Genomic DNA, 20605 nt, shown 5'->3' on the forward strand with positions numbered 1-20605 from the left:
AGAACAATTTTTTAATAATTTTTACCTTTCTATTATCAACAACATAAATTCTGATTTCATGATTGCATGCTGTTACAGATGTGTGTATTATGGTAAAATATTTTTTTGTCTTCAATTCATTACGAATTGAAGTGAAGTCAACATTGACTTCAACAACTTCATTCCAATAAATAAATGTGACTTCAGAAAGTACGGAACACCAGTTATAGAATATTCTTCTTCTTTTTTAGAATAGTATATATTTCTGTATCTATATAATTCGGAAAACAGCAATAAAGAATCATTCGAATTACTTGAAATAGTATCATTTATGTTGATTATTAATAAATTTTTATCGTTTTCTTGGTAAGTATTTTTTAATTTTGAATGATTAATTTCAACAAGAATTCAGCTATTCTGTTTTTAAAGTTACATATTGAAATCTTACAATTATAAAATTTTATTGTGTGGTATTTCATCTTAAATTAATAAAGGGATAATCTATGTATATATTTTGTTTGAGAATAAAATTTTTAAACGAAGAACATTTAATTTTGGAATTCTCTGGATTTATAAAGCAGGTAAATGTTATGATTTTTATAATAAAAAATTAACTTGTTAATAATTTGATGATAGCTTTCTACAGAATGGTTTTCTACATCTGAATACAAACTTTAGGGTTAATAAAAAAAAACTATGAAAATCTTTTATTTCAATAAGAGGAATTTGCAAATTTTTATTTTTATTTTTTATTATCATAAGCAGTTTTTATTTTAATTTTTTTAGTCTATAAATAATGATTTTTTATTAAAACTTTAAATTTTTTGATAAAAACTGTTATAAAAAACTTTTTTTCAAAATTAAATAATATAACATTACGTGTTTCTGTATACTTTTTGCATATTTTAATGTTTGAAGTAATATGATTCAGAAAAGTATGGAATGTAAAGTTTAAAAAGAGCTTTCATACTAGATCATCAAATTTAGCAGGGCGATCACTCAAGCATTAGGTTTTAACTCTAATAAGAAGATAAGATAATTTTTTTTTCTGTTCATTTACAAATATTTTTCCAATGTGTTTTGGATGTTCCTTCTTTAAAAAAAAGATTACAAAATTAACAAGTGTATTTCTTTAGGAATACTAACTAATTGGTAACATAATCACCCTATGCAAAAAATATAAAATGTGTCTATTTGTCCTTATTCAATTAAATGTATATTTCTGAAAATTTTTGACTGCTTCCAAACGTTTCACACGCCCTGCATAATACAGCTTTATTTATGAAACAAAGTCTTTACCAATGAAAAACATTTATTATTGTCCTTCCTCGCAACATTAGGAATACGAAAAACGTTCAATTGAGAAAAATTCAGTTCTAATAAAATGGGTATGGCAAAAGAATATCTAAAAACATAGAAAAGAAACTGAAGTTTTTGATGATGTCAAAATAAAATACCTCAGAGATGCCATTCTATGACTCATCGTACAGTTAAAATGAGTGATTGTTCTATTTAAAATAATAATAATAGGAAATAATAATGATAGGCTGAAAATATTCAACATGAAAGAGAAGCATTTCATAAAATTGTAAATTTACCTTTGTTAAATAAGGAGGTTCTCCGTGGTGAACACTGAACGTTTTGAACTCTTCTGTCTCACCTTCTTCACCAGGGGGAGGGGGAAGCTGAAAGGTTGCATAGGGTGCAATTTCATCTTCATACTCGGGAACAGAATGTGAAGCTGTGAGCAGAATGAAATTTTGTTCATTTTTGAAACAAATATACTAAGTTTGAAACATTTTAAGGTACAACAGACTCTTTGAAATTTGAACAGTTTGTGCTTGGAAGCTTTCCGTCTTTTAGAATTTTGCAGATTTTAGATCCTAAATTTGTTTACTATAGAACTATGTGCTTTTGATTTATAAGTTTATATCTTATCTGATGTAATTAAAGGGAAACTAATAAAAATTAAGAATACTTTATATGTGATAAATTTTTCAATTCTCATTTAAGCTAAATTTAAATACATCACAAATTGTAAAAGTGTTAAAAAATGTGAGTAAAAAAAAGTTTTTTATCAGTAAAAAAATAAAATATGTTTCATTATGTATTTTTTAATAATAAAATTTAATTTTTATATAAATTTAAGATCTAAAAATTTGACGGCACAGCAATCCCTTGAACAATGTACTTATAAAATCTTTCATAACTTCTGATCTACTAGTTGTATTGACATGGGTGAGGATTTTTTCGATTCAGTATAAAAAAATACATCAAAACAATATGTCACGAGGCCAGATAGCAAAGTGTAACTCACTCTTTTTTGTCCTCAGTAAGTCCTAGATTAGGACTGTAGCTCACCTCAGTTTCAACTTCAGACCTTTATATTCAGGCTAAATGATATTTTTTAAAACAATTTACAGCATTCTTACAAAAGTTTTTGTATGTGATTACTTAGGTATGGGTCTCAAATTTTATGGCCATATTATAAAAAGTTCAATCAGTAATAATAGGTCAATAAATTCTGATAGACTTAAGTACCAAAGAATTGTTACATAACACGGTGGTGCAGGCATTAAAGTATTGGTACTTTTATGAGACCTTTAGCATTGTAATTTTGAATATTTAGTTATAATAAAATATTATTTGGTGCAAACTTATTTTATGATGCTCAGAAGAATACTAAGCACCTTTCCTCAACATAAATGAGGTGCAATCACATGACATTATAAAAGAGCTTTGAAGAAGTTATAGAAACTAAAAGTGGTGATAGCAAATATTTTCAACCCGTGGAAGAAGGATGTTCAGGGTGCATAGCCAAATCTTTCAACAAAAAATAAGCACCTTTTAAGTACTTTTTAAGCACTCAAAAAATATTTTCAAGCACTATATATGTTAACAAAATGCAAAATATTTTCAAAGACTTCACATGATCATGATAAAATAACTGGTTTCTGACAAAGAACTCTTTTCCTGATTATATTAGCCAACATAAAAAGATTGAAAGGTTTTTCGGTTCAGAGGGTGGAAAATGAAGCCTCAGTTTGGGAATATCTTGCAAAATGCAGAGTTGCACATGAGGGAGCAAGAATATCACCAAACCCAGTTCAGTATTCCCACATGCGGACATGTAAAATGATTGACGCTTGCATACGCTACAAGCCGGCATTACTCCGAAATGGATTGTGGTTGAATGAATTGAGAAAACGGTGAATTGAACAATGTGAAAAGCATGCTTTTGCATAATACGTGACAAAAATCGACATAGTAAAGAAAAAATATATAATTTCCGAAAAGGAAATACTAAGCACTTTTTAAAAACCTTTTATGAAAAAAGCACCTTTAAGGGCTTTTAAAAAACGAAAATCAAAAATAAGCACCTTTAAGCTCTTTTTAAAAATGCTATGCACCATGATTTCAATAGAGATACTCACAATGGCTGGTAGAGGGACCTGCTGTTGTTGACTGCTGGCGTGACTGAGGAGGTGCTGATGTCGGAGCAACTACTTTCCTGACAGGGGATGAGAAGTATGATGGGAGATCTCCACCCCTACTGTTGTGTTGTCTACTGGCTTCAGACGATCTTCCTGTTTTCTTATCCATGTGAGCCATCAGAGACGTTGTGGTTGACACATCTGCCCTCGCTTCTGAAAACAAATTTTGTTTTAACATCAACCTTACGTTTTACAAATATACAGGAGAAAGTCACCTTATAAATGCTAGTATTAAATTTATTGTGTGTTAAAGATTTTGAAATGTTATGTATTTTGATGAATACGCCTAAACATTACGAACTCAACATTACTACACCTCAATTAAAACTAAATTTTCTTGAGTTGTGGTTTTCAAAAAAAGCATTAAAAATTAGGGGAACAATTTAATCTCTGAATGAAGTATATTATTGATTACCTACTATGCTTTCCTTTAAACATAAATTATGTATTCATTTTATTTAAAAAGAAACATATAATATTTCAAGGTTTTCTAAGAATTATAGCAATTTTTACAACACCTATATAAATTCGCTCTTATTGAAATGAAAAGTATTTTGTATAATTTCCCTTGAGAATTAATTATTTTTTTAAAGAATGTATTTTATATACAAGTAAAATTTTTTGCACAACATCAGTGAAAATATTTTACAACCCTTGAATTAGTACGTAAAATGTTTTATAAAGAAATTATTGAAATAAAACGAATGCAAAAAAAAATAAATAAATCAAATCGCATGTTTACAACTAGTTATCAGAAAGAATAATTTATTTGTTTAATTTTTGGTATGTTCTGTTGACTTTCCTGACCCTTCCTCACAAGGGTCATTGTGCTAACGGTAGCAGGAGGTTAAGGGAAGAAAGAAATAAACATTTTATTCCCTCTAGAGGAGAGGGAGTTTTTTCAATCTTAGCTTTACTCATATCAAATACAGTACAGAACCCATTATCCGGAAATCAGAAAACCGGAAAACCAAAAAACCGGAACGAAATTCGATAAATTTTCCCACCATTTTTTAAACAAAATTTTTTTTTCCTCATAAGATTTTAGGATTTTTCTTTCTTTTTTGAAAGATGTTCACCTTACCATCATTTTGGAAATAATCATTAGTGTATTACTTCATCGTTTTTTCTTCTTTTTAAGATTATTTCCCCCCCCCCCCCCAAAATTTTTTTTAGTTGGGTTTAACAATAAAAAAACGGCTTTTTGTAGCGATTCAGAAAACCGGAAAAATCAGTTATCCAGAATAGTGATGGTCCCGATCGTTCCGGATAATCGGTTCCCTACTGTATATGTTTTGCTGTCGATGTCATAAATATTTTTGACATCACAGAACATCTTTTGCCTCTCCCATGAATGCCGTAATCATTTATTTTCTTGTTAAAAGTGAAGGTTACTGAAAAATCCACATTTCAAAGGTTGTGGTTACACTTGACCATTACTGTTGTAACTAGTGAATGAAATAGTTAGTTTTTCTGGTCGCATGTATTTCTACATCACTGCTTTCTTCACATTATTTAGCTTACATCTCTTACTCAACAATACTTCTTAACAATTTTTTAATGATAAGAGAAAGAAGAATACCCATAGAATTTTTTTTTACTGTAGTTTGTTTCAGGCTTATATTATCTGGACACAATTCTAACTGGTTATGCATCACATCTACTAAAAATGACTGTGATTGAATAAAAAAATACTGATTTGTTTAGAAAAATTAATTTCGAGGATCAAGTTAAATATTTTCCTTTTTAGTGGAGAAATCAGCCGCCAACACTTTCGCCAAAACACAATTTTATTATCACATTTGGCGAAGTACATATATAAATTGAGCTGAAGAGTGATATTATTACCTCTGTAGTGATGTCCAGAGTTCCTTCTCCTTTTGTACATTATAAGGCAAACAACAGCAACAATGCCCGCAATTAAAACAACTCCAGAGGATGCCATGGAAACAAGAGTGGTAGTATCTTCAAAGAAAGAGGTTGCAGAGGGTAGCTGTCCTTGAGACCCATGGTCAGGAAAGGCTTTTTTTTCAGAGACAAGAATAATTTTGTTATTCATAGATTTAAGTTAACATCAAAACTTTTACACAGTGAGCAAAAAAGTCATGAAAAATAAACAACTATCGTAAGTCAATTAAAACAAATTTCTTATGCCATTACTAATGGTAAGCAAATGATACAAGTACAGGCAACAGAGAATTTTGTAAAATATTTTCCATACGATAATCAATTGCCACCAGTCATTAGGGCCCAATTGGAGCATGGGGCAAAAACTTCTTTTGGCTCCCCTCCCCCCTCTGCTTCACTACTTCAATAACGAAGAAACGAACTTTATGGAGACATATTAATTTCGCGATATGCAAAAATATTGGCTTTTCATTGGTCAAATTTGTCCATTTAATTGCGAAAATTTTGTTGAATTCCACTCTAGAAAGTCATGTATTTACAAAATATAGATATTTTGTGTCCATACATGAAGAAGTTAATATATAGCTTACGAATTTTACACTACTGAGATTTTGTTTCAAAAAAGTTCAGTAAAGAAGAAAACATAAAATGAACTTTCTATTGAATTTGGAGCCCCCATCTGATGTGGGGGCCTGGGGCAACAGCCCTGTATGCCCCCGCCTTGGCGAAGCTAATACAAGGAAAAAAACTCAAACCGAGGAAGTGACCAGTCCAAAATGCCTGGTCAAATGGTGTGCCTGGTGAGAAACCTGCTGTATTTGACTATCCACCAGCCAAGAGGTGGGATATTCTAGGATTTTACCAGAATATTTTTACAAATATGATGTAGGAGAAGAAAAAAAATGAGTTATCAAAAATAATAAATAAAAAATGAATACCATTTGTTAAGGTGATGACATCATATTCTGCTGTCGTTGAACCGGCAGCATTGTAGGCTGTCAATTTTACAACATACCATGTCTCAGCAGCCAGGTCAGGCACAACAAGTTGATTCTGCTGCTCGGGATTCACGTGATCGGTCAACATTGTCCACCTGCTGTGACTGTGCGGTCGGTACTCGATGCTCATACGTGTGATTGGACAGCCGTTGCCCTGCCAACTCGACAAATGCAATACGAGGTGAGTTGCATTCGTGAAAATCATATCATCTTGCTTTGGAGCAACAGGAACTAAAAATAGAAAGTCAAAAAAATATGACGATTTTGTAAATCAATTCATTAAAACAGAATTTATGGATCTTTCAAATTGTATGGTTAAATTTTTTTTTTCAAAGTTACATTTACTCAGAAAATACTGTAAAAGTTCATTGTATTGAAAATTCATAATTGCAGATGAAATTGTTATAATAGTAAGCTTGTCGCTACGAGTAAATATCCATATTTAATATTAAATTAGTGATAAAAAGATTATTTAAAATGTCTTTTTCTCATGTAATGTTGCCCACTTACATAATTGAAAAAAAATTTCCTTAAAAAATTTTTTTTTCACATAAAAGTGAAAGGCAAGTAATTTTTAACTAATTATAAACGAAAATTTTTTGTATTTTTAATGTCAGTATATTGGCGGTGAATTGTATGTGTTTCGTAGTAGCAAATTTTTGATGCTCATCACAAATTATCATTTTCAAATCCTTGAGGTTTTAAGATTTTTTAATATTGGTCCTATATAGGGGCAATATCAGCCTCTATGGTCAGGTTCATGATTTTTTTGATTTAAATCTGATTTTTTACAATTTAAATCAGATTTTTTCGATTTTTATTCAAAGACACTGTAAGAACTTTGATTTATGACTAAAAAAACTTTATAAATGCTTAATCAAAATTAAATTAATATTAAAACTGTATTATAAGAATATTTTAGAAGCTCTAACTACCTAAAAAATTTTTTTCATAATAATACATAGCTTTGAATGCATAGCAACCATTTCGAAACAAATGCATGATTGAAATTTAAAGACTAGATGAAATAGAGAATTTAAAGAATACTTTAACTATTAAAACAAAGCTTCAATTACCAAACCATAATTTTAATTTAAAATTGATTTTTTTTTCTCTTGATTTTTAAAATCACAAAATAAATGCAACAGATTGTGTTTATAAATGTCTTCATTTATCAAAAAATAAATCAATATTTAATCTAAATATTATAATGTTAAAATATTCATTTTTAATCCTATATCAAAATAGATAAGTTAAGCTAAAAAAAATTTTTTTTTTAAATCTATGTACCTACTTATTGAAATTTTTTTCCCACAAAATTTCTTTATAGAAAATCTGATAATGTCAAAAATACTGTAAACATAATATGAGAAAAAATACTTAAATGTTTACTTTAATCTGTACTTTCAATCTCAAGAATAAAAAGATTTTAAAAAATGTAATTTCAAATTTGTTAGCTAAAATTAATTAATGCAGCAATAATAAATTTTAATACTAAGAAAAGAAATAATAAAAGTATCAATAATTTAAAACACTCTTTTTTAACTTTTTAAATCAATGTATATATATATAAATCATTTGATTTAAATCAACAAACCCTGCTTTAAGGGGCCTATATTGGCTGATTAATGAATATAAAATATCGAAGGAATCTGATAATTCTATATAGGGCCGATATTGGTTGTAAAGTAGCAGTAAAATATCAGGAAAATCGGACAATTTTATATAGGGCTAATATTGGGAAAATAACGGCTCTTTGAACCCTTATTGAGTCAGGATTCATTAATATTGGTTCAATGAAGGCCCAATTAAATTTTGCTGCTAGGGTAATAAAAACAATCTTGCAAATGTTCAAGTGCATGGGCACCTGATGACAAAAAAAAAAAAAAAAAAAGGAGGCCCAGATTTGCATAGCAAAAATTCATAAGGGAGGACAATATTGACAGGATTACATGGAGAAATAAGTAAGAGGCCTCATGTGTCAGATCAACATGAAAAGGGTAACTAAAAAAGTAACCCTGTGTGTCTTCTGACTGGTGATAAATCTTTCAGTCTGCTATGTATACAAGTGTTGATGAATAGGAAAAATGCATTCTTAGAACAAGATTATAAAAACATAACTATAAGTGGACTCACCAGAACCTTGTGTCTTGAATGAGAGAGGATTACTCCTCTCCCCCTTCCCCTCACTGGTTAGAGGAACTACGTAAAGTTGATATTTAACGCCACACTCCAACCCCTCTAATCTGTAAGTGTGGTTTTTGCTAAGGAACCGTCTCTGCTGCCACTCACCATCTTCTGCTTTGTAATGAAGCTCATAACCTACATGAAAAGTAAGAACAAAATTTTAGTAGATTTGTTTAAATTTAGACTGTCATTGGAATATTTTAGTTTGAACTGACCTTTATAGGCTTATTTTTTCCTACCAATGTCGTTAAAATATTTTAATGACTGAGATTGATTTTTAAAAAAAAATTCAATTAGCTTATTAACTAAAATTGATTTGATTTTCAAAACCATTCTTTTATATTTTTTTTGTTCTTTTTTTTGGTGGGAACTTATTAACAACCAATTAAGAAATGATGAAAAGCAAACAAACCTCTTGCTATAATTCTTTCTTTCGATTGTGGAAGTTCTAATAGAACAGAATTGGCAGCGGAAGAAATCACTTTTACCACAGGAACATGAGATGGAACTGAAACATTGAAATAAAAATCAATTATCCAAAAGAAGGATAGGGTATATTTCGTTCTACATAAACAAGCAAAAAAAAAAGTGAATAAGGTACAAATTAAGTACAGAAATGAATTTTCTATAGATTTGGTTCTAAATTTTGATTTGAAGAATGTGAAAGATTTATCCAAAATCAGGATCACCTTTAATTACCTTACATGGTTGGACTTCTAATCATGGGTTTAAGTTTTTTTTTCTGATAAAATCAATCATAACCGCTCTTCCTCTGCTGAGCTTGATTTCTGGGAATAATTCCATGTTTTAAAATTTTTTAATAATCTTGTTAATATTTCTAGTATTCCATCTTTCCCCAGTGTTTGAAAATAAATTTCTAATTTAATTTTCTTATCTGTCACCTCTAAGCAACTGTTTCTTATCACCTTTCTTTTATTATCTTGTAGTACAAGCTTGTTCCTCTATCCCTATTGGTTAAACCACTTAGCATGTGTTGATCATTTTACTTTTCTGACCGTCATTTGGTGTTTAGACACTGAGAAAGGTAGTTACTTAAAAGAGCAAAAACAATATTATGCCCATTTCTGTACTTTATATGATAGTATATTCAAAATTTTTTTTTGCTTTAATAATCATTTAGTATTACCAATTCATGAAGTACACTAAATAAGAGAGATTTAAATATGTTTCAATAAACATATGAAATAAAAAAAAACATGTTCTGAAATTTAATAAAAATTCAGCAATAATTTACACAACATTTTAAAGAAATTTTTTTATTTTAAAGCACTGTGTTTTAGATTAATCAATAAACTTCAAAATATTTCAATTTAATTTTAAAAAAATATTATAAATATTTCTTAGGTTTTGCGTGAATAACTGACAAAATAACCAATGATAATTTAATGTGAAAAAATAAAACAACATACCAGGCTCTATATATGAAAAATCCATAGTAAAGCATTGAAAAGAATATTCATGTTATTGCATTCTGAATTAAAAGGTAAATTATTTAAATCACTCAACAATAAAGAAATGAAAGTCAGCAAGATAAGATTGTTCTCCATAAAATTCTGTTATTCATTAAAATATATATAATTTTCTCTCTGTAATATTATTTTCTGTTATTTTGAAATTTGTTTGATATTGAAAAATAAATGCTTTAAAACGAAAATGGGTATTTGTTGTTTTTTCCTTATTATTTCAGCAGATGACCTTTCCGCATTAGATTATATGTATTATCTCTAAGTAAATGTGAAAATTCAAGATAAGATACATATTTGACTGTAATCTGATGCGGCACACAAAATTTTCAACCTCAGTTAAAGCCACCAATAATGTTATAAAGCAGCATTCACTTTAAATTTAACTTCTTTTAAAAAATGTGGTAAGCAAAAAAAGTTATTTAAAACTGTCAAGAAACATATCAATCTACAAATAATCAAATTATATGTGACTTTAAATAAATTCTATTTTTTAAATATGATCTCCGTCGACAACTACATTTAAAAGGAATTGAGAATGTTTTAATTTACCAAAATGAGTAATTTATTTCCAATTTTTTTTCCGTGCTATTGTCATAGAAATTCTGGCAAAAAACTGAAACCATGTGTTTGGACAAACCAAAAAAATGGTTAAGTAATTTAGGGACACTATTATAATATGAAAACTGTATTTCCTAATCGTGTTTGAATTTATAATCTTTGTCATCATCACAGAATAACATTGTTTTTAAATATTATTCATTATCGAGAAAAGGGATTTAGGTTCAAAAATGGATTTAACTTTTGAAAAAAAAATCATTTAAAACTAGATAAGAAAAAGAGGAATTAATTTATGTACACTGGTGTAAGAAATTAAGAGAATTTGCAGACTTGATGGATTATCTCTAGAACAACAGGAAAGATTTTAATGTAATTTATTATGAATATACATTGATACAATGCAAAACAAATAACCATTCAACAATTGTAATATACAAGCATGATCATGCGTAACACTCGTTGGAGTTGGAAGAAATGAAATTGCCACAAGACAATTCAGGCCAATTGCCACAGGAAATGATAAACTGTCTTATTTCAAGTATAAAATCACGCTGTAAAAGGGGACCATATCCATATTAATCCATTTTATTTTGTTTATTCTGCAACAGTTGTTTCATACCTTCCGACTCCAACGAGTGTTACGCATGATCATGCGAGTGTATTACAATTGTTGAATGGTTATTTGTTTTGTATTTTATCAATGTATATTCATATGAAATTTTATTAAAATCGGTCCAGTTGTTCTAGAGATAATCGACCAAGTCTGCAAATTATCTTAATTTCTTACACTAGTGTAGATGCAGATTTATTTCACAGTAGTGTAAAATACCTGTAACAGCAAGAACATAATGTATCTCATCCACACCATGACGATTCTGCACACGACAAGAATAATTTCCACTGTCGGAAACCTGAAGTTTTCTTATGACTAATGATCCATCAGAATGAACTTCTATACGGTGCATTATTTTGGGCAGCGGCTCACCCCTTTAAAATTATTAACACTTATTCTAATTATTCATTTAAGAGAAAAACATATTAATAACCTTTAAATAAAGTATAAAATCTCTTGACTTATAAAGTATTAAAAGTTAAAATTGATAAAAATAAATTTTTAGTTTGAAAAAAAAAAAAAACGCCATTTTTTTCGTGCGACAAACTTTACTAATGCTGTGCCTAGTCAATCAATTCAAAATTAGAAAATAATAATTATTTTAGCAAACTTCATTGTCTCTCATCACATCAAAAATCTTGGTTTTCATGAATATAATAAATGTATTATGAAATATGTAGACTGGCCATGTCCGCAGGAAGCCTAGGGAATATAACACATGTTTCTTTCTCCTGGACTCTCTGATGGCAAAAGGAAAAGAGGTATTTCCTCTGGTAATGAGATAGCAGTCATATTGGTGAAGATTTCAAGAAGACCAAGTTGACATAATTAGAGGACACTAGGCTATGGACCACAGTCAAAAGGGGGAATTAAGTGTTTCTCCTGGGCTTCCTGGTGGCAAAAGGAAGAGAGGTCTCCATTCGTGGAATTCCATCCCTAATGAAATTCTGGTGGAGGAGTATTGTGGCAAAACTACCACCATGATTTCTAAACATCAATTCACCTGTATATAAGACTTGCTAACTCGATTTAATCATGGGGTACCTTTGGATAGATGAAGGTTGGCATGGTTGGTAGCTCCTCTCCCCACATGTACCATATTATACAATGTAACATACACACATCTATGTTTAGAATTTAGGTTCGTATTGCATGCTTAGAATTTAGGCAGTAGGAAAAAATTTCATGCAAGATGCAATTTTGAGGGCATAATTTTTTTTTAGAAACAACGTAAAAGTAACAAAAGTATTTCAACAGAGTGGATTAATAAGAAATAATTTAACAGTAAATAGCGAGAGGATACCTAAGTTTCCATTCTCTTTTTGGAACAGGCGATCCAACAGCTTGGCAGTTGAGGATAACCTTGTCTCCAGGCACAGTAAGAATCGTTTCACCAAAGTCCATGATTCGAGCAGGAACTGCAGAATAAGAAATACATTTTAATATCAACATTTAGAAGTGGTGACCACAACCAAATGGGTGAATCCAATTTGAAAATTTAAGTAAATTCATGTATTATCTTTTGTAAATGTGAAATTTCAAGATAAGATAGTAATCCGATGTGGACAAGACATTAATCCGAAGACAGTAATCCAAGATAAGACAGTAATTTTAAGATAAGATAGATAAGAGCATAATCAAGATAAGACAGTAATCTTATGTGGCATACAAAATTTTCAACCTCAGTTAAATTCACCAATAATGTGATAAAGCAGCATTCAGTTTAAATAAAATTTCTTCAAAAACTGTGGTAAGCAAGAAAAGTTATTTAAAACTGTCAACAAAAAAAAAATATCAATCAACAAATAATCAAATTATATGTGACTTTAAATAAATTCTGTTTTTTAAATATGATCTCCGTCAACAACTACATTTAAAAGGAATTGAGAATCTTTCAATTTACCAAAATGAGCAATCAAGAGTAAAAAGAAATTGCAGATGCTGTAATTGTAATGTTATTTATTTCCAATTTTTCTTCTATTGTCATAGAAATTCTGGTAAAAAACTGAAAACATGTTTTTGGACAAACCAAAAATTGGTTGTTAAGTATTTTAGGGACACTATTATATTATGAAAACTGTATTTTCTACTCGCGTTTGAATTTATAAACTTCGTCATCTTCAATTCCGTCTTTTTCTGAAAATTCTGTTTCTTAATATATGCCCAGTCACCAATCCAGCTATTTTAAAATAATTAAGAATGTTTGAATTTACCAAAATGAGTAATCAAGAGTAAAAAGAAATTGCAGATGCTGTTATTGTAATTTTACTTATTTCCAATTTGCAAGTTTGCACAAAGTTTACAATCGTGCGTGTTTCGATAAACAGAAGAGTAATAAGGAGGATTAACTTTTAACTGTCCACTTTCAATCTCAAATCCATGAAATTTTCGTTTTTAGGAAAATCAAAAGTTTATTTTTTCATTTCATTCAAAGAATGTTAACATTCTCACTTTGGGAACTTTTTTTAGGGGTTTACGTCTGTTCTTTGAAGAACATGTAGTTTTAATTTATTACCCAATGGCAAAATGGGTGTTGTTTTGAGTTTGATGACGTGCGCCCCTCATTTGGATGTCATCACACTTTTCAACTGTGTTCAAGAGTAACAGTGCACATGCGTTGCTATGCCGACCGCTGCTGTTTGATAATTTTTTTAGAATTCTTTTTTTCTTTCACTTTTAATTTTGTAATGAATTAATTAAGTTGGTGAGTTTATTTCTTTTTATTTTCACCAGCAGGCATTCTGGTGAAATGTATTTACGTATGAATGCATTAACATAATAATTTAAAGTATGTATTTCCATATTCTTTTTATTATTAACTTATAATTACTGTCTTGACCGCGATTTTAATATAAATATGAGTACTGAAGAAGGATAAGTATTTTGTGATGTCTTGAAACACGTATATAGCCAGGATTTTAAAAATTAAACGGCAGAAAGATGAAAGATTAGAAACTGATCCAGATTTTAATATAAAAGTATTTGACAAAAGTTTTCATTTATCTTTTTTTAAAAAATGTTTTAAAATTTCATCTAGGTTTAAAATATTTGTTTTTTTCACCCATTCTATAAAACTAAAGTGATTTTTACCTCTACTACTTGTGGTTTGTGAGACAACTCTAGTTGGCTCCCCTTCTCCTCTTGCTGTTGAAGCTGTAATCCAAAATTCATGTCGGGAGCGGTCTGGAAGTCCTGATACTTTGTACTGATACTGATTGGAGGGAACACGAATAACAGATTCATTCTGAAATAAAAAAACAACCATTTTAATCGACATGTTTTCATACATTATCGTAAAAAGTATGGACAAAAAGAAAAAAGTTTACAATTATTTATTGTTAAAGAAGAAAAAAAAAACTTAAAAAAAGTGCTCACCTTTGCACCACTTACTAAACTTCGCCAGTATAATGTGAACTTTGTAACTAAACCATTGGAATGCAGGGGAGGCTTCCAGCTAACAAGAATAGTATCTGAAGACATAACAACTGCTTTTATATCGGCAGGAGATCCGGGAACTAAAAAAACATAGAAAGTGAAATCATTACAACATTATGGATATTATTAAGTAAGTAAATATTAAAAGTGATATAGTTTAAGAGCATTATAATTTCTTCTTTTAAATATTTTAAAGAAATAATCATATTAATTGAATTTTCACAAAAAAACCTGTTGTTTGATATTCAATTTAGTTTGTAGTTTTTTTAAAAAAAAATGTGCAATAAAAGGCTGCTGCCCAATCAGAAAAAAAGATAAATATCTACATCATTGTTCTAGGATTTTAGACAAAATTACACCAATCAATTGTCAAATCAGCTTTTTGAGAAATGCAAATAAGTTTACCTTTTTCAAATATATAAAAACTATCCTTGATTTTCTTAAAAATTATTTATGTTAAAAAAACTTTTCAGACGCATTCAAATTAATTTTCATCAGTTTAACTTAACACAAAATTTAACTTTAAAAAATCTAAAACAAAACAAGAAAAATGTACAATATTCAATTGCATAACTTAAACTTATTGTTAAAATTTTTTCAGAAAAAATAATCTACTTATTTTTTAGAAAATATAATTTATAATCAAATATTCTACAAATAAGACACTAGATAAAATGGAAAAAAAAAGCATATCAGTATGTCCAGCGTTACTTTTGTGATCATTAGAGAAAAATTTCATGTATATTACCCCTTATTTATCACAAAATATATTTGAAATCAAATTGATAACTATTTATGAAAAATACATATATTTTACTTAATAAAACCCATCTGACTTAACGAAAAAAAAAGATATTTTTTTCCCTGGTAATAACTCACTTTTTCATTACTCTTGTGATCACAGAAAGAGATATTTTTTTAAACAAATTTTGAGGTACAAATTCTATGAATCATATTGGAATAAAATCAGAAATTCACATATAATGTATAAGAACTATAACTTTTTTTAAAAGGAAGAATTAAATAAATTATCTGATCATAAATTAATTTATTAAAATATTTTTTTTGTGAAACAATAAGTGTTATTCTTGCGATAAATTGTCAAAAATACAATCACTATAAAGATAACATTTCAAACAAATAGAAAACTATTAAAATGTATTCGACTTAATTAATCAGAAAACAATTTAATCTTAAATCCAAGATAATGTGTGAATATTATAAAAAACATTAGTTTGTGTAAAATCCTAGAAAATTTATCATTGAAAGAACATTTCTTTTAACATATTTAATATCTTTTGTACCAAATTAGGTACTCACTAGACTTAAATTTGCAAATACCTTCAATCTTTGTAGGCATTAATTTGGTAATTTACCGGAAATTCTGGTTTTTAAAAATATAGTTCTCATCACCAAACAAAAAAGTAAAACATGGAAAACTAAATAGTAAATTTAACCAATTACATGGTTTTTATGCCAGGCTCTAAAGAATCTTGATACCAAATTGTGCCACATTTACCAAATTGTGCCACATTTACCAAATTTTTATCACATATTATAACGCTATATTTTATGGCTAATTTTACCAAAATCATTACCAAAGCAGTTTAGTAACTTTGAATAAACTCACACTTTACACATTCAAAAAAGGCAAAAATACAAAAACAAATTGAAAATATGTTTATGGAAAAGTCATAGATGGTGTCGATCCTCTATTTAGAACAATATTAAAAGGAAGAAATTGAATGGTTCAATATGAAAATCTTACCATCCTCTAGAGTAGAACAAAATATTGCATCACTTCGAACTCCAAAACCTTTTTGAGTATAAGCCATAATTATCACAGTATAATTAGTAAATTTATGTAAATTTGTTAACTTAATTTCTTGCTCTGAAACAGTTCTTTCTTCGTATTCTTCATCACCTAAGGCAGAAAAAGACATTATTTATTAGAATATCCCTTGTTCTGAAACTCAATATTTATGCATACATAATTGTGGTAACAATTTTCTTAATAAATAATTTTCAAATTGGTAATTGTTAAATGCTAGTTGAAAAATGTATTACAAGTGCTCAAAAAGGTTTTGTTGGTCTAGGACCACTAAAATTAAATCTGAGCTACCATAAAATCATCATCAGTGGTTGCTTGGAGCAGGAATCGGTGTAAAAGGATGGTATGCTTGTTTTTGATTTCTAATTTTTGGTTTTGGTTTCTGTTATTACCCAAAATAGCATATTTCATCATAATTGTGATCCATTTAAGCATAGGTCTGTTTACAGACCTATTTTTTTTAATAAAAATATGATTCCAGTTAATTCTGAATTTAACAACATACATCTTTAGAAATATGAATGTTTACTTATTAGTGCGGATATTTTAACTGATATACTTCAAATATAAACTGCATATACTATTATAAATCTACTGATTTTTTGATGAAGCAATTTTCTGTGTGAGATAATTTTTAACAATTACCATCTATAGTTAAGTACAGATGTCAAGTAAGTATTTGTTATAACCACTGTATCACATTATACTGTATCACTGTAAGAGAGACATATAGCATATTGTCATCATTATCATAATATTTTCTCAATGTTCTCATCATTTTTTACAGTATTATGTAAATACTATATTGAAACAATTGTCAACAAATTATTTTTTTTATTATTATTAAGCAAATCTCACTTAATCAGCAAAAAACTGATAATGCAATTTATTTATGCTTTTCAACTCATAATACTATTTATAATGAATAATAAACAAAAAATATACTGGAAAATATTGTAATGCCATTCCTGTTACACTCAAATACATGAATGGAACTTTTTTAGCAAAAAATAATTATTCCATCTGTGCTTCATTTAATTCAGAATAATAATGATAAAAAAATGTATTTAGCTATTAAACCCTTTGAGTGTTAGTCTCAGCCAAATTTTCTGATGCACATATTCCAGCGTGAAAAATCCGTGTTATACAGTAAGAAAGTAGTGCATTTCAGGAAAATTTCTTTAGAATTTTGCCCAGGGCTTCAATGTTTTTCCTTTAATTAAATTCAAGATGAAGACTAAATGTCACCCCCACTGAGAGAAATATAACTTTTAAACTGAACCTTTTAAAACATATTTCTATTTTTTCTCTAATTATTTCAGTGTATAACTCTTTCAAAAAAAAATTTTTTTTTTGAAAATTAATTCTGACTTTTAAAAAATTCACTCAGATAGTAACGCACAGGGCGTTATTTTATACAATGAAATGAAACACAGAATGTAATACAATGAAATAAACTTTTGAAGGCTATTTTAACTTAAAGAGATTTAAATTTTTGAAGGCTATTTTACTTAAAGAGATTAAGTTACCAGCAAGAAACTCTGCAGGTCGGAAGAGAACTTAGTAACCTTGAATTATTTCAAAGTTACTAACTTTGAATTATTTCAAAGTTAGTAATGCACAGGGCTTGAATTAGTAATTACAGGGGCTAGAATTAGTAATGTTAGGGCTTCAATTAGTAATTTAGTATTCTTGAATAAGTAATGCACAAGGCGTTTTTCTAGGTTTACTTAGAATGTGATGCAATTAAATAAACTTTTGAAGGCTATTTTAACTTAGAAAGAGAATAAATTACCAGCAAGAGACTCTGCAGGTCAAAAGATAGCTTTGTAACCTTGAATTATTTCAAAGTTAGTAATGCACAGGGCTTGAATTAGTAATTACAGGGACTTAAATTAGTAATGTTAGGGCTTGAGTTAGCAATTTAGCATTCTTGAATAACTAATGTACAGGGCGTTTTTTTAAGTTCACACAGAATGTAATACAATGAAATAAACTTTTGAAGGCTATGTTAACTTAAAGAGAATAAGTTAAAAGCAAGAAACTCTGCAGGTCGGAAGAGAACTTTGTAACCTTGAATTATTTCAAAGTTACTAACTTTGAATTATTTCAAAGTTAGTAATGCACAGGGCTTGAATTAGTAATTACAGGGGCCAGAATTAGTAATGTTAGGGCTTCAATTAGTAATTTAGCATTCTTGAATAAGTAATGTACAGGGCGTTTTTCTAAGTTCACACAGAATGTAATATAATGAAATAAACTTTTGAAGGCTATTTTAACTTAAAAAAAGAATAAGTTACCAGCAAGAGACTCTGCAGGTCGGAAGAGGACTTTGTAACCTTGAAGGATGCCATGAAGGGAAGAAGGCGGGGGCGCACTCCAAGATATGTGTAAGCTTTGAGAAGTTGTTGACAGGCATTTAATGCCCCTTGGTGCTTCCCCAGGGACTAAAAACATCACAAAATTTCAATATACAGCTCACACAACTCACTCAGGGTGCGTAGCTAGATTTTTCAACAAAAAATTTAATTGCGACCTCTAATGTACATAGTTTTTTTTCCCTCAAGGATTCTGAGGTTAATAATAAGAGGTTAATTATAAGAGTATATTAAGAGTATTTATAATGAAACATGTACATAAAATAAAAATGTCAGACGGCTCCGGGTCAAGCCACAATATAGAATAAAATTGAGCTTTTCTTCGAATTTAAAGTACTCAAAATATAGTTATTTTTATTATTATTCATATGATTAATTCTTAAACTGGTACGGCTTTTTTAAATTTTTTTTAAAATTTTATAAATGATATGCACTAAGTGAAGGATAGAATGAACTATCAAGAGTGACACCCGACACCTTGCATTATACTTCCAATGATTTTTTAAGCACTAGCAGCCTTTTATTTATCCTTGAAATTAATGAACACATTCACAAACAATTAAATCATATGTGTAGCCAAGTCTTTCAACAAAAAATAAGCACCTTTTAAGTACATTTTAAGCACTCAAAAAATTTTTTTAATCAGTTTCAAAAAAAAAAAAAAAATCAGAATTGAGATCTGTGCAGTAGTAAGAATTATTTTTTCTATCATTTAAATTTCTTAATTTATAAACATAAAATCAATAAAATTCAAAAACTTCACATAATTGTAATAAAATAACTAGTTTCTGATAAATATTGTAGAGAAAATTGTGAAAATCATGCAATTTTTGTAATTTAGAACGACAATCAATTTGGTAAAGAAAAAAATCTCTTTTTAAAATATAGAAAATTAAGTAATTTTTACAAACCTCGAATAAAAAAAAGCACCTTTAAGGGCTTTTAAAAAACGCTACACACCCTGTCACTACGTAAACATAAGTCATATTACAATAAAATAGAGAATGATTCAGAATTATTGAACATTATTTAAGTTAATGTTGCAATTTTTAAAATATCACAGCAGTTATCAAGTTTCTGTTTAAGGACCAAGGAAACACGTTTTTTCAAAATGTCCTCAGCACTCACCCAGCGTCTAATATGCTTCTTTTCAGAAAAAATTCCTCAATATACATATATATAGCTAGTGCATACTACTAAAAATATTTAATCTTACAATATGCAAAAATTTTTGCATAAAAAAGAGGACTAATTTGGACAAAACTATGAACTTAAATTCATATACTTTAATAAGAAATAAAAAAATAATAGGATAATTGATGATAGAAATTTATTTTATAGTTCATATGCATAAAAGTGCCAGTTGAAATTGTACAGGTAAAACGACGTTTAAAATTATTCTGCTCCAGTCAGCTATTTTTGATAAATAAGATACGTCCAAATAGATGCAAAAACCACATAATTTAAACCTGAAAACAAATCTTGCAAAGTGACTAACTTTTCCCAGAAACGGTGAAAAAACTTTCAAACAAGAAAAGTTTGTATGAATTTATTATACCTTCTAAAAAGAAATTTGCAAAAAGCATAAAAAAATTGACCGGGTTGGAAAGAATAGTCCCACTGTAGCTCATGCATGTCGTAAAAGGTGAATAAAATGGGCACATAGTGTCTGGGGGTATAGTTGGGCACCCTGCTCCTAGGGATTATATCAGGAAACAGGCCATCCAGGAGTAAGGT

At 28.8% G+C, this 20605-nt stretch overlaps 1 protein-coding gene across 12 annotated transcripts in view; it reads right to left on the reverse strand.

Moving 5' to 3' along the window:
- Positions 1-20605, reverse strand: part of LOC107446001 (cell adhesion molecule Dscam1) — a 139629-nt gene that overhangs the window by 16911 nt on the left and 102113 nt on the right. For 7 of the 12 annotated variants that reach the window (XM_087158799.1, XM_087158791.1, XM_087158789.1 and 4 more), the window contains 13 exons: positions 18791-18937; positions 16428-16583; positions 14600-14739; positions 14315-14468; positions 12528-12642; positions 11441-11598; positions 9997-10017; positions 8979-9074; positions 8516-8701; positions 6320-6610; positions 5322-5495; positions 3414-3626; positions 1578-1720 (listed from right to left, as the gene is read on the reverse strand). In XM_087158799.1, coding sequence (XP_087014925.1) covers positions 1578-1720; positions 3414-3626; positions 5322-5495; positions 6320-6610; positions 8516-8701; positions 8979-9074; positions 9997-10017; positions 11441-11598; positions 12528-12642; positions 14315-14468; positions 14600-14739; positions 16428-16583; positions 18791-18937 — 1994 coding nt within the window. The remainder of the gene's footprint in view (positions 1-1577; positions 1721-3413; positions 3627-5321; positions 5496-6319; positions 6611-8515; positions 8702-8978; positions 9075-9996; positions 10018-11440; positions 11599-12527; positions 12643-14314; positions 14469-14599; positions 14740-16427; positions 16584-18790; positions 18938-20605) is intronic. The other 5 variants (XM_087158794.1, XM_087158795.1, XM_087158798.1 and 2 more) reach the window with 3 other exon arrangements.

This window comes from Parasteatoda tepidariorum, chromosome 3 (genome assembly GCF_982258835.1).
Source record: "Parasteatoda tepidariorum strain Cologne lab strain chromosome 3, Ptep-v5.0, whole genome shotgun sequence".
NCBI classification, from domain to species: Eukaryota; Metazoa; Arthropoda; class Arachnida; order Araneae; family Theridiidae; genus Parasteatoda; species Parasteatoda tepidariorum.